We start from the raw sequence: 11593 nt of genomic DNA on the forward strand, positions 1-11593 counted from the left end.
TCCATTGTTGCGCATACCACTAAGGAGTCTGGAAAGTCAAGAAGATGAACCCTTGCTCGCTCCACCAGCAACGACCCGCGGTGCTTGATGAGAGTGAAACTACCTGTCAGTGGCCACAGTCCACATGTGATAGCCTCGAGCCCCTCTGTTTCCTGCGAGTCCGAGTAGATAAAATGCTTGGGAATCCATCCGGCGTCGTTTAGCCAATTTTTTGTCTTTTCCACCCGGCCTTCTAAAATAGTCGTCGACTCCTCGCTGGCCTCCGTGACTGCGGCAACACCGAGCTTTTCACCTGAGTCTTTCGTTTATTCTTTTCGTTTCACTTGCTTTATTTAAGACTTTGTCGCGCGCATTCCAGAAGCTTGCAGAGTTGAGTGGTGAGGTACTTAGGTATGGCGCTCAGCCCTATACATGCAACACTCCCCCTTCATGAAACTGAGTGCAGCAACTGACGATCTTCATGACTCGCTAGTCACACATCCACCTCCTGTATGTCCCACGAGCAACACTCTCGCCGCTGAGCCGCAGAGTGACTTGATTGGGACTGTCCGGAATCAGTGTACCTGCTGTACAAGTACGAAACACCATGGCCTCGAGCGACAAAGCTGTCGTCGAGGAAGTCCCCCTCGGGACGACCGCAAAGCCCAGCTTCTGGACTCGAGTGAAGGCGCACTATAAGAAATGGTGGTGGGCGCACCTCATCGGTCTGATCGTGGTTGTCCTGGTCGTTGTGCTTCCAGTGTAAGTTTGCCCTAGACGTTGGACAAAATGACCCGACGCGATTAACCACCTTTCGCAGTGTCTATGTCGGGTACCCCAACATCGCCCAGGGCGACATCAACGACTCGACTCTCGACGTCGAGTCCATGGAAATCAGCGACCCTGCCCCCGATGGGTTCCATCTTCACCAGAGACAGGTTATCGGAAGCGATAGCATGTTCCACCCCAAGATCTTCGAGTTCGACGCCGAAGTTAGCCTCCTGGGCGGCCCTGTGTTTGCGACGGCCGATGTTCCCGAAGTCAAGGCCGATGATGGCGCCGTGGTGATCGTTGACCAGTGGCTCAACTTGACTGATGCCGGCGCATTCGGGGACTTTGCAACCGCGGTGATGCTGAATGAGGAGTTTGAGATGAACATCTACGGTGAGCCACGGTTGAAACAGGGAAGTCTGCCGACGATTCATGTCGACTACAACAAGACCGTCACTATGAAGGGTGAGTTCAAGTTACAATGGGCTTTTTGGTATACACGTACTGACCGCGGACAGGTCTCAACAAACTTGACGGCTTCAAGATCGTGTCGCTGACCCCGGTCGATGACCGTACCGATGGCAACACCGCCGAGGGCACTGTCTACATCCCCAACCCGTCCGTGTTGCAATTAGACATGGTATGAATCTCTTGCATTTGGTTCTCTCTTGCCTGACAACTAAACAATCATTAGGGCAACCTGACCCTGGACGTCTCGCTCCAAAATGGAACCGTCCTTGGTCAATCGTTCCTCAACGACTTGGTGCTCAAACCCGGCAACAACACCGTGCCAATGCTCGCCAACATGGACATGCAAGCGTTTTTCGCCATGGTCCTAGCAGGGGAGAGGGAAATTCCTCTGCGCATCACCGGCAACTCCAGTGTATACAATGGGCAAGAGATTCCATACTTCACTCAAGCCCTGGCGGCCAACGTGCTCAACACAACCCTGAACCTCACCGAAGTCCTCGCATGATAGCTGGATACGGTGATCTAATCAAGCGACTGACTCGGCATGTACCATGTACGGATAATTCCTGGCAGGTGGCTTTCATGATATCCGCTTTTCTTTGTCGTTGTTTGCTGTAATAATGTTCTGATATGTATGACCGGATTGAATAATGGGTGGTACCACTATACTATGTACGATTGCGATTGCGATTGCGATTCCCGGGCAAGCCGGCTCTTATTCAATTCCATGACCATAACTTTTCCATCTCCACTGTTGCTGTGACTACTGAAGGAGAATAATACATTGCCCAGTGCCCCGTCTATCTCCGATTCCCTGCGCGCTTATCTTGGCTGTCTCTGATAAGAACCCCATACTCCTGCTTGGCGGTCCACTTGGTTCTTCCTCACTTCCCGAGAACTTGGAGACGACCTGCTCTGGAGGTACTCACCGTCTTGCTTGGCTCTTATCGCTTCTATCAGACTCCCGATAGCTTCCTCTTTTGTCGTCGCGGAGACGGTATCAGTCGGGCTGATTTACTCCAAGCGCAACAGTCAACAGTCAACAACCGTCCGATTGAGCTCCGAGATCCAGGTCAAGCCGTACGTATATAAGGACCATGGTCGCAGGCGTCAAGATGGATCTGCTTCTGTACAGAACCAGCCTTCTTCTCCCAATAGCTTCCGTCGTTGCTATACGTCATGGGTTTCCGCGTTAAAGCTCTTGCAGTGGCTGCTCTGGCTACCCTCAGCCAGGCTTCACCAGTCCTTTATCCTCGCGATGTCACAAGCTCAAACATCACCTATGCTTTCACCAACACCAACGGGCTGAACTTTACCCAGATGAACACCACCCTCCCCAATGTAACCATCTTCGCAACAGGTACGGTCTCGCCCGTCCCCAGCAACTGAGCCGAACTAACAGCTCCAAGGCGGCACAATCGCAGGCTCTGCGTCCTCCAATACAGCAACGACGGGCTACCAAGCCGGCGCACTGGGAATCCAAACTCTCATCGATGCAGTGCCCGAGATGCTCTCCGTCGCCAACGTCGCCGGTGTCCAGATCTCCAACGTCGGCAGCCAAGACATCACATCCTCCATCCTGCTGGAGATGGCGCACCGCCTGAACAAGGTCGTCTGTGAGGACCCCCTCATGGCCGGTGCAGTCGTGACACATGGCACAGACACCCTCGAAGAAACAGCCTTCTTCCTCGACGCCACGGTCAACTGCGGAAAGCCCATCGTCATCGTCGGCGCCATGCGCCCCGCAACCGCCATCTCCGCCGATGGACCCTACAACCTCCTGCAGGCCGTCACTGTAGCAAGCACCAAGGAGGCAAAGAACCGGGGCGCGATGGTGGTCATGAACGACCGCATCGCGTCAGCGTACTATGTCTCCAAGACGAACGCCAACACAATGGATACCTTCAAAGCCGTGGAAATGGGCTACCTGGGCGCCATCATCTCAAACTCCCCCTTCTTCTACTACCCCGCCGTGCAACCCACCGGCAAGACAAGCGTGGACGTAACAACCGTCACCTCCATCCCCCGCGTCGACATCCTCTACTCCTTCCAGGACATGACCAACGACACTCTATACTCGAGCGTCGAGAACGGCGCCAAGGGCGTCGTTGTGGCTGGATCTGGGGCTGGTTCAGTCGACACTGTCTTCTCGACCGCTGTCGACGAGATCATCAGCAACCAGGGGATTCCGATCGTGCAGAGCACGAGGACGGGCAACGGCGAGGTGCCATACTCCGCTGAGGGCGGCATCTCGAGCGGGTTCTTGAACCCGGCCAAGTCGCGTATCTTGCTTGGCTTGCTGCTTGCGGAGGGGAAAAAGGGCGTTGAGGAGATTCGGGCCGTGTTTGGGAAAGTTGCTGTTTAGACCATTTGCGGTTGTGTACAACGTGGTATGATCGGAAATGAGAGAATATGTAATTCGGAATGTATATAATAGATTTGGATATGGACGCTAATGAGTACTTCGCGATGTTACCGCATATGGCTCAGATCGGAGAGACTTTAAAGACAGTCCACATGATAGAGGACAGGACACGAAGGCGGAACAACATATCGGTTGTCAAGTACTTGGGAATTAAGTATTTTCAGTGAGTGCAGTTGCTGGAGTGCCTTGATCGATATCTACTCCGTACTGACTGATGATAACGACACTGCTGCAGGGTATGAGGTGATCCATTAGTACGACCACGGTCAATTCATATCAAGGCAAAGAAGCAAGTCTCCTCTAATGCAGAGTAAGAGGTATTATTTTATCAGTCATTTGGCAAACGCACAGACCTGAATTCGTCTTTATTCCCCTCTATTATTGGCCTAGATAAGTACCTTGCAGGGAAGGGAGTCTCTGAATGCCTATAAGGAGGCTGGATGTCTCTTATCTGAGTGGTGTGCCACATGCAAGCTTATCATTTCCACTCGTTTCTCATTCCTTCAGACATTTAAGGATGGCATTCCCCGTTGACTCATGTTCAGACCGTACTAATAGTACATATGACTCTTGCACTGACCAAAATGAAGCTGAAAACTAACAAAGAAAAACAGATGAGCCGCGCTTTTTTGTCACTCTTTTTCTCTGTCCTGACTTCTCACATCTGCAGCAGCTTTCTGACTCGTTTCACCTACATCTCGTGCAGCGTGTTATAACCCATCTCGATGAGACTTCGCGGACCCCGAGCGTCGCCTCCAATATGCCAATAGAACAATCCTCCTAATTGCTCTCGCGTTACAAACTTCGCTTTTTGCTGCACCGTCTGCGGCGTGTCGTACGTCACGAAACCGCCGTCCCCGCCGACGCAGTACGCTGCTGCGACCTGTTCGTCATGGTACTCTGTTGCACCCGGGCGCGGGAGCTCGCTATAATCAAATACCCCGTCTTCGCCGCCGCAGCCTGCATACCGTTGTCCTATATTATCGCTGCCGAGGAATGACCGGCCGTACGCTGGGATACCTAGTAGGAGTTTCTTCGGATGGACACCCTGCCCGAGCACGTACTCTACGGCGGACTGGCATGACACCCCCGAGCCGTATGAAGGACAATATAACTGGGCGTGGTGTCCGCTCTCGGCGCCCCACGGCCCGGCAAAGTCGTATCCCATGATGTTGATCATGTCGACATACTTGGCCGCCTTTTGAAGGTCAATGTGCTGCAATGCCCACTGGCCTGCGGGGAGACAAGTGGCCAATACATATGGCGGCGGGAAATAGTCCCGCAACCTGGCGAGGAGACGGATGTAGTCCTGTCCTTGCTGCGAGTCCGCTGGGTGCTCCCAGTCCACTTCAACCAGAAGAAATCAGCACAGCTCACAATCAACGGGAAGTAGCGCACCGTCGATTCCATCAAGGCCGAACTCGTCTACTAGTCGTCTTGCGGACTGTGCGAACGTTTCTGTACAGGACTTGCTTCGAGCGACTGCGGCAAAGTTCTCGCTTCCTTTGCCGCCCCCTCCAATCGAGAGGACAAGCTTTAGCTTAGAATACTGCGGTTTGAGCTGTGCGAATGCCCGAAGACAACCGGTTGTTCCGTCAACCGGCATCTGCGTGTCTGCCCACTCATCACTCAACTGGTTCCGACCCTAGTCAGCATACATTGTTTCGACCACGTGATCAAACTAAAGAGGGAGAGATACATAAACCGTGCCGTCCTCTTTGACCCTAAATGAAACAAACAAGGTTGGTTAACACTCTGATTCTACTGCGGGTTCGGCATCCGCAGGTGATGCATGGCTAGTATGTACCAGGCAAACGCGTAGAAGATGTGAGACACGAATCCCAATCTGAGCGCCGAGGGAGGCTGCTTCCGGTATATGCGCCAGTTCGGATAATATGCTGCGTTTAGGTAGAAGGGGATTTCTGATGAGGTGCCACTGAAGCGCTCTGCGGCTTTGCGGCGCCAGTGGGGAAAGATCGAGCCGGAAAACATGGTTACTGTGGCGGGCCAGGGATGTTTGGGGCTGATGGTAATCAGGAAGAATAAGAAGAATATGCTAAGGCCAGATGCTAACGAAACAAGAGAGAGGAAAAAGAAAAACGACTGAGGATGAGGCAAAAGAGCAGTTGCTTGATCCAGAAGAGCGTCACGTGTGGTAGAGTTTGGGGATGGAAAGTGGTGCTTTTGCTTTGGGAAACCACGAGAAACTATGTAATAATAGAGCCTCTATTGGGAAAGGCAACCGGGCAGATCACTTTTCTCTCTGCACCCCGGCTGAGAAGACTATGACATTCTCGGGGCGCTGCACCTGCAGATTTTTACTCTGCGCCTCCTCCATGTTGTATACGACTTCCCCGCCTCTGCAAGCGCTATTACGGAATCACCAAGCGCCATAGGATCCATTGCATCGTTCCAGTCCGGTCGGTATGCAAATCTTGAAGACTCCGCATCAGTGCAACAGTGCATTCGAAGAGACAGTGAGATGGAACATGGTCATCTGTCCCCGACTCCTGATGGATATGCGGCGTATGCGCACGAGCGTTACTGAAGGCCTAAACTCAGCTGCACCCCGCCCCCGACTCGCCCGGCTTCTATTTTTGCTGCAAAATGTTGTATTTAATCTACTTCATCTTGGAAGCTTCGCATTTCGAGTGTCCGTTGAACTGGCAGCGCGCAATGCGCGATGCGCCGCTCGAAAGCACCTTTCTAGTCTGCCGGTGAGCATTCGAGCAGAATGAGCGCTGTGGCGATGATATACAGTCAGGAAGAGCAGCTAGCCCCAATCCAAGACGCCAGGTGGATCGCAAAGGAGATTTATCACCTTGTCAAAGTTTCCAGGTCACCCTAGGGCCTAGAAGATTGGGGCCAAAAATATGTGAAGCAGCGAAGGGGAACACACAGCATGGAAATCAGTAGATCCGATGGATTGCGAAAAACTTGAGCCTCGCCTTGGTCGATTGGTTCAGAGTTCAGACAAGATTGACATCTCCGGAGGAAGCTGGGGGATCGCCCTCCCTTGTCAACTTGGCCCCTGTGCGTGTTTGCTTGTCACTGGCCCACTGAGCAAAAGGCTTCCTCCTCAGACTTATGCTTTACCTTTAGTCTACCCCCTTGTTCTTTGAATTTTAGGTCATGGTCACCATGCGCTTGCTGCTTCGGCAAAGTGACAAGCTAACAGTTCTCAGTAATCCTGACTGACGCGTCCGTTCATCTTCGTTGTGTGGAGCAGCGGCAGCTAGCAGTTCTCTTCCCCGCATCGCGGTTCGCGAATCGCGAGCTGGATTTTGGACATCAGGAGAGCGCAACACGCGCGCTTCCATGACCCTGACCTATTAGTATTTGATCACCTCAACGCTAAAATCCTGCTAGATTCCTGGTATGCAGGGGCAGTGATCCAGGGGTACGGCATCCAAGTAAAAAAATCCAAGTTCAGTTTGTTGATGAAGACATCGAGTTCAGCAGTATGACTTGAGATAGTTGCCTTGCCGCTGAAGGCTATGGAGTAGAACATTTTCAGAGTAGAGAGAAGCGGATAGGTGAGAGTTGAGACTGACCAGTGAGAGTACCCGCACCTGGTTGAGGCTGTTTGCTTGGTTTGCACCAAAAGCAAGCCGCGTTATCCAGCCTCATACTCAATTCTCAATACTTTCTAGGACAGCAATCATATCTCAAAATACATCATGGACAACCTCTCTAAACGGAAACTCGCCTCCTCCGCAGGCCCCGAAGCCGTAACCCAAGACACAGACAAGGCCCCCGACAAGCGCCGCAAAGTAATCGGGCCAGCTCTTCCCCCGCCCGCCTCTAACACCGATAACAACAGCGACAACTCAGACACAAATTCAGACTCAGACTCCGATGACGATGACTTCGGCCCTAGCCTTCCCCCACCGGCGGGCTCAAGACCAGAACAAGCGCAACCAAGTGCGCAAACATCCTCACAACTAAATACATCACAAGAACCCGAGTCAGCACCGGCACCCAAACGCGACGCCTGGATGCTTGCGCCCCCTACCACCGGTTCGGACCGCTCGCGCGTCGACCCTACGAAGCTACGGAATCGCAAGTTCCAGAGTGGGCCACGGGTTGGGAATGCCCCGAGCGGAGGGGGAGGGGTGGATAGCTCGTGGACTGAAACCCCAGAGGAGAAAATGAGGCGCTTACAGGATGAGGCGATGGGGATATCGTCGTCTTCGGGGCCAAATGGTGCGGGAGTGGGAACAGGGGCGGATGATAAGAAGGCGCAGGCGATGAGGGACAAGGTTCAGCGGTATAACGAGCGCGTGAGGGGGGAGGAGGCGTTGTCGCTGGTTGAAGACAAGAAGAGAAAGGACAAGCAGAAGGGGAATAAGGAGGAAGAGGATGATCCGAGCAAACGGGCTTTTGATAAAGAGAAGGATATGGCGCTTTCGTCGAGCCTTACGAATGCTCAACGGAGAGAAATGATGAGTAAAGCAGCGGATTTTGGCTCGAGGTTTTCGAAGGGGAAGTTTTTGTAGATATCAAGGCTATATGACGTGGGACTGATTGTATAGTAGCTGTCATGACACAGTGCAGTAAAGAAGAATATATGAAATGAATTATATCTAATTTATTATTTATAAGTTAATTCATTAATCATCAAGTCCTCACAACAGAAGAACATGGACAGCACCATTAACAGAGAATGTCAAGCAGGGGTATCAAGCAAAATAATCAGAGAATGTTACACTTCTTGGGAAGACCGCAAGGGCCCCCCTCATTGTCCTTCTCTGACTTGTTCGCTTCGGAGCCGTTCTGCTGCTTCTCCGTCTTCGGTGTCTTCGTTGCTGCTGGTTGTTGCTGAGCAGGCTGGGCCTCGGACTTGGGTTCGGTGCTGCCATGCAGTCACGCGAAGTTGACACGGGCGACGTGCTCGTAGAAAGACTTGCCCTGGGTCTCAGCGATCTGGAGCTCGAGCTCGGTGGGCTGGCGAGAGCCGTCGGCACCCTAGAAACGCAGTTAGCCTTGGCCCAGTAGGTTCGTAGAGACAGAGAACGTACAGCGAAGGTACCAGCACCCCAGGCGCTACCACCGTGGATCTCCTCGAGGTTGGAGAGGAGAGGGAAGGCAGTCTTGTAGCCGAGAGGAACGTAGAGGAAACCGTGGTGGGTGAGGGTGCTCATGGCAGCAATAGCAGTGGACTCCTGGCCACCACCGAGGGTACCAGTGGAGACGAACAGACCAGCGTACCTGTGTAGAAATGTCAATGGCCGTCGTTATGCTCATCGTTAAATAGTTCAACTTACTTGCCGAAGAACCCACCAGTGGCCCAGATACCGCCGGTGCGGTCCCAGAAAGCCTTCCACTGGGCAGGGAAGTTACCGTAGCGGGTGGGGATACCGAAGAGGACAGCGTCGTACTCGAGAAGCTGCTCGGGCTTCTCAAGGGTGGGGACGGAGGACTTCTGGGGAGCGTGCATCTTGGCGAGGACCTCCTGGGGGAGGGTCTCCTGGATCTGGAAGAGGTCGGCGCTGCCGCCGGCGGCCTGGATGCCCTTGAGCTCGGCCTGGGCCAGCTTCTCAACGTGGCCGTACATGGAGTACTAAAGCAACCACGTTAGGATATGCTTCACAGCTTGCGGGTAAAGCAATGAAATGGGGAGGGGTAACATACAAAGACGATAGCGATCTTGGGGGCCATTGTGACAGTAGGGTCTTCAATTGAAGTATAGAACTGAAGTGAGGATGTTTGATATGATCTGAGTCTGAAGGGACACTGGAATTGAGGGGCAGACAACCCTTTATAGGAAGCGGAGGAGAGGGATTAGTTAAAAGCTCTAGGCTTTTGTCATCGATTACAGATGCGGTTGGCTGCTGCTGATTGGATGGATGCAAGCAATCCGTGGGTCTTCCCCATCTTGATCGTTCTTAGTGCAGTCTTACGGAGACTTGACAAATGCACGGGCAGCCTGGTATCTAACTCTACGTTTCAGAATCGAGGGGTTGTTGGTGCTCTCCGGGTCGCGTCAATTGTTGGGGGAAGTTGCTCGGATATACGGAGGAAGCACCGTGCTGCAATGGCAGCTGAAGCGCGAGATATCGTGCTCTACAAGCTCTTTGATTTGCCACGAAGCTGTACGACATCAGCGTGGAGTTTTCGCTGTTTAGTGGAAAACCATAGAATCTCTGCAGCTTGCCTGGACGTGGACCAATAATTATACAGAGTGATCCTGTATAAATCGTTCCTTTCAACGCAAGTTTCGATCATTCTCCATGGGTGTGGAAGTATATACACGTAAGAAGCCGTGGGCACGATGACTTTTCACTGTCATACTCCGTATCTCCTACCCGATTGCCTGATATCCGAAGGAGTCCATTCTCTGCCGCAAACTGTTCTATAGCAGCTGGTATAGGTATACCTAGTTCTCACCCCATTCAGAGCATATCAGGCGACCGGTGGTTATACCAAGATAGTGCTGACAATATTTGGGATATAACAAGGATTCCTTTCAAGTTATGTACCAGCCAAACGGCAGACGAGAAAGAAACCCCATTCGAAGGATATTTGACTTTTACCTATATCACAGGATAAATATGGCCGAGCTCCTATTACGATACGTGTTGACACAACTATATATCAAGAAGCAGGCCTTTCGTGCATACATGTAGCAGCAGTTGTCATGTTCCAGTATTAGGACTTGGTTTTCAAAGTGCGAATATCACACTGCTGAGGTGAAGGCTCGCCGCTTCGCTTGAGGTGCTTTTTCCGTCCTGGATAGTTCCAGGATGCTTGGGTGATTGACAAGCCTGGCGTCCATTGCCGACTGGTCGGGGGGTTTGAGACATCCGGACCCAGAGCACCGGGAGCTCAGATCAAGAAGGCGATAGGACGTGCTTCTCTCGGAATAAACTGGCTGGTCAGTCGAACCGGAGTGAAATTCGAATGTCCCGATGAAAGTGCCCAGGTCAAGTAGACCGAGGGTATCGGTGGAGATTGTTGGTGTAGATTCCCATCATCCTAGGCAGTAAATTTAACCTCGCCCTCTGCCACGGTACCGGCCACGCATTCCGAATCCTCCGCGACCACGTTCATTTCTCCATTCACGTTCCCTTTCACGCTCCCTCTCCTGCTCTTCACGAATCAGATTCCTTTCATGCTCCAGTTCCTCTTCTGTCTTCTCCACGCGCATTGTTGGCTTGGGCAGATTCTCTGACCATCGGGGATGGGCATCGGCGCAATTTGGCCCTTCGGGGCAAAATCCAGCAAGATAGTATTGACAGAGTCGACGACGGACGTGCCGTTTCGCGCATAGGGGACCTAGAGGACAGAATCCCTGGTCGTAGTGCTCGCATGGAGGGAGGCGGGCCTGCTCCCGAACATGCTGATACAGGCAGTCATCTCCATTAGGACAATATCCAGACCGGGAGAACGACTGGCATTCTGGCATGCGGCGGAGATTGTATTCATGGAGGTATTCGCACTTCATGCCCTTCTTACAGAGACCCTTGAGAAAGTGCTTGCAGACAAGTGACCCATGTGTGGTTGACGGGGCTAATCCGGAGGCCGTGGTCGTAGATGTGGTTACTCGCGATGGTGTCGGATGCCGGTCAGGACACGCAGGACCCAAGGGACAGTGACCTTCACTGTACGCTTTGCATACAGGGACGTCGGTGGCGAGGCCAAAGCCATAGCTCTTTCGTAGGAAGGGAACGAAGGAGAATCTATCGAAATCCGGATCACGGCTGCGATCTGTTGACACAATTTGAGATGCAACGTAACTGACGTCGGCAGCCATGATTCTGGAGAATAAACGTATCTGAGTATTTGTATCGATAAAAGCTTTGTTTGGCAATGGCCAAAGCTGTTGAAACGACACAGAGTGAATAATAGCTGCGGAGGATTATTGAAAGCTGGAGAGCTTCAGGAATGCTGACAAATATGGAAAGCGGTGGCACAAGTGAGCCTACCGGAAGGGCGGTTCTCTAG

The 11593-nt window shown here is 52.4% G+C and overlaps 6 protein-coding genes across 6 annotated transcripts; 3 read left to right on the forward strand and 3 right to left on the reverse strand.

Annotated features, from left to right (window-relative positions):
- Positions 1-586: 586 nt before the first annotated feature.
- DSM5745_08301 (DUF3712 domain-containing protein) lies at positions 587-1726 on the forward strand (the record flags this gene model as incomplete). The annotated part of the gene is made up of 4 exons (XM_026750317.1): positions 587-741; positions 800-1215; positions 1269-1390; positions 1445-1726. The coding sequence occupies 4 exons, from the start codon at positions 587-589 to the stop codon at positions 1724-1726; spliced, it is 975 nt and encodes a 324-aa protein (XP_026601321.1).
- Positions 1727-2400: 674 nt separating this feature from the next.
- DSM5745_08302 (asparaginase ahrA) lies at positions 2401-3586 on the forward strand (the record flags this gene model as incomplete). The annotated part of the gene is made up of 2 exons (XM_026750318.1): positions 2401-2581; positions 2631-3586. 2 exons carry the CDS (start codon positions 2401-2403, stop codon positions 3584-3586), a joined length of 1137 nt encoding a protein of 378 aa, XP_026601322.1.
- A 751-nt stretch (positions 3587-4337) lies between these two features.
- DSM5745_08303 (glycoside hydrolase family 18 protein) lies at positions 4338-5638 on the reverse strand (the record flags this gene model as incomplete). Its single annotated transcript, XM_026750319.1, has 4 exons — positions 4338-4993; positions 5045-5291; positions 5346-5370; positions 5454-5638. The coding sequence occupies 4 exons, from the start codon at positions 5636-5638 to the stop codon at positions 4338-4340; spliced, it is 1113 nt and encodes a 370-aa protein (XP_026601323.1).
- A 1688-nt stretch (positions 5639-7326) lies between these two features.
- Positions 7327-8145, forward strand: DSM5745_08304 (GPALPP motifs-containing protein 1; the record flags this gene model as incomplete). Its single annotated transcript, XM_026750320.1, has 1 exon — positions 7327-8145. One exon carries the CDS (start codon positions 7327-7329, stop codon positions 8143-8145), a length of 819 nt encoding a protein of 272 aa, XP_026601324.1.
- A 196-nt stretch (positions 8146-8341) lies between these two features.
- On the reverse strand, positions 8342-9307 carry pst2 (putative NADH-quinone oxidoreductase Pst2; the record flags this gene model as incomplete). Its single annotated transcript, XM_026750321.1, has 5 exons — positions 8342-8501; positions 8553-8614; positions 8668-8857; positions 8914-9209; positions 9281-9307. The coding sequence occupies 5 exons, from the start codon at positions 9305-9307 to the stop codon at positions 8342-8344; spliced, it is 735 nt and encodes a 244-aa protein (XP_026601325.1).
- Positions 9308-10637: 1330 nt separating this feature from the next.
- Positions 10638-11402, reverse strand: yth1 (cleavage polyadenylation factor RNA-binding subunit YTH1; the record flags this gene model as incomplete). The annotated part of the gene is made up of 1 exon (XM_026750322.1): positions 10638-11402. One exon carries the CDS (start codon positions 11400-11402, stop codon positions 10638-10640), a length of 765 nt encoding a protein of 254 aa, XP_026601326.1.
- Between the last annotated feature and the right edge of the window lie 191 nt (positions 11403-11593).

This window comes from Aspergillus mulundensis (assembly GCF_003369625.1).
Source record: "Aspergillus mulundensis strain DSM 5745 chromosome Unknown scaffold_9, whole genome shotgun sequence".
Taxonomy (NCBI): Eukaryota; Fungi; Ascomycota; class Eurotiomycetes; order Eurotiales; family Aspergillaceae; genus Aspergillus; species Aspergillus mulundensis.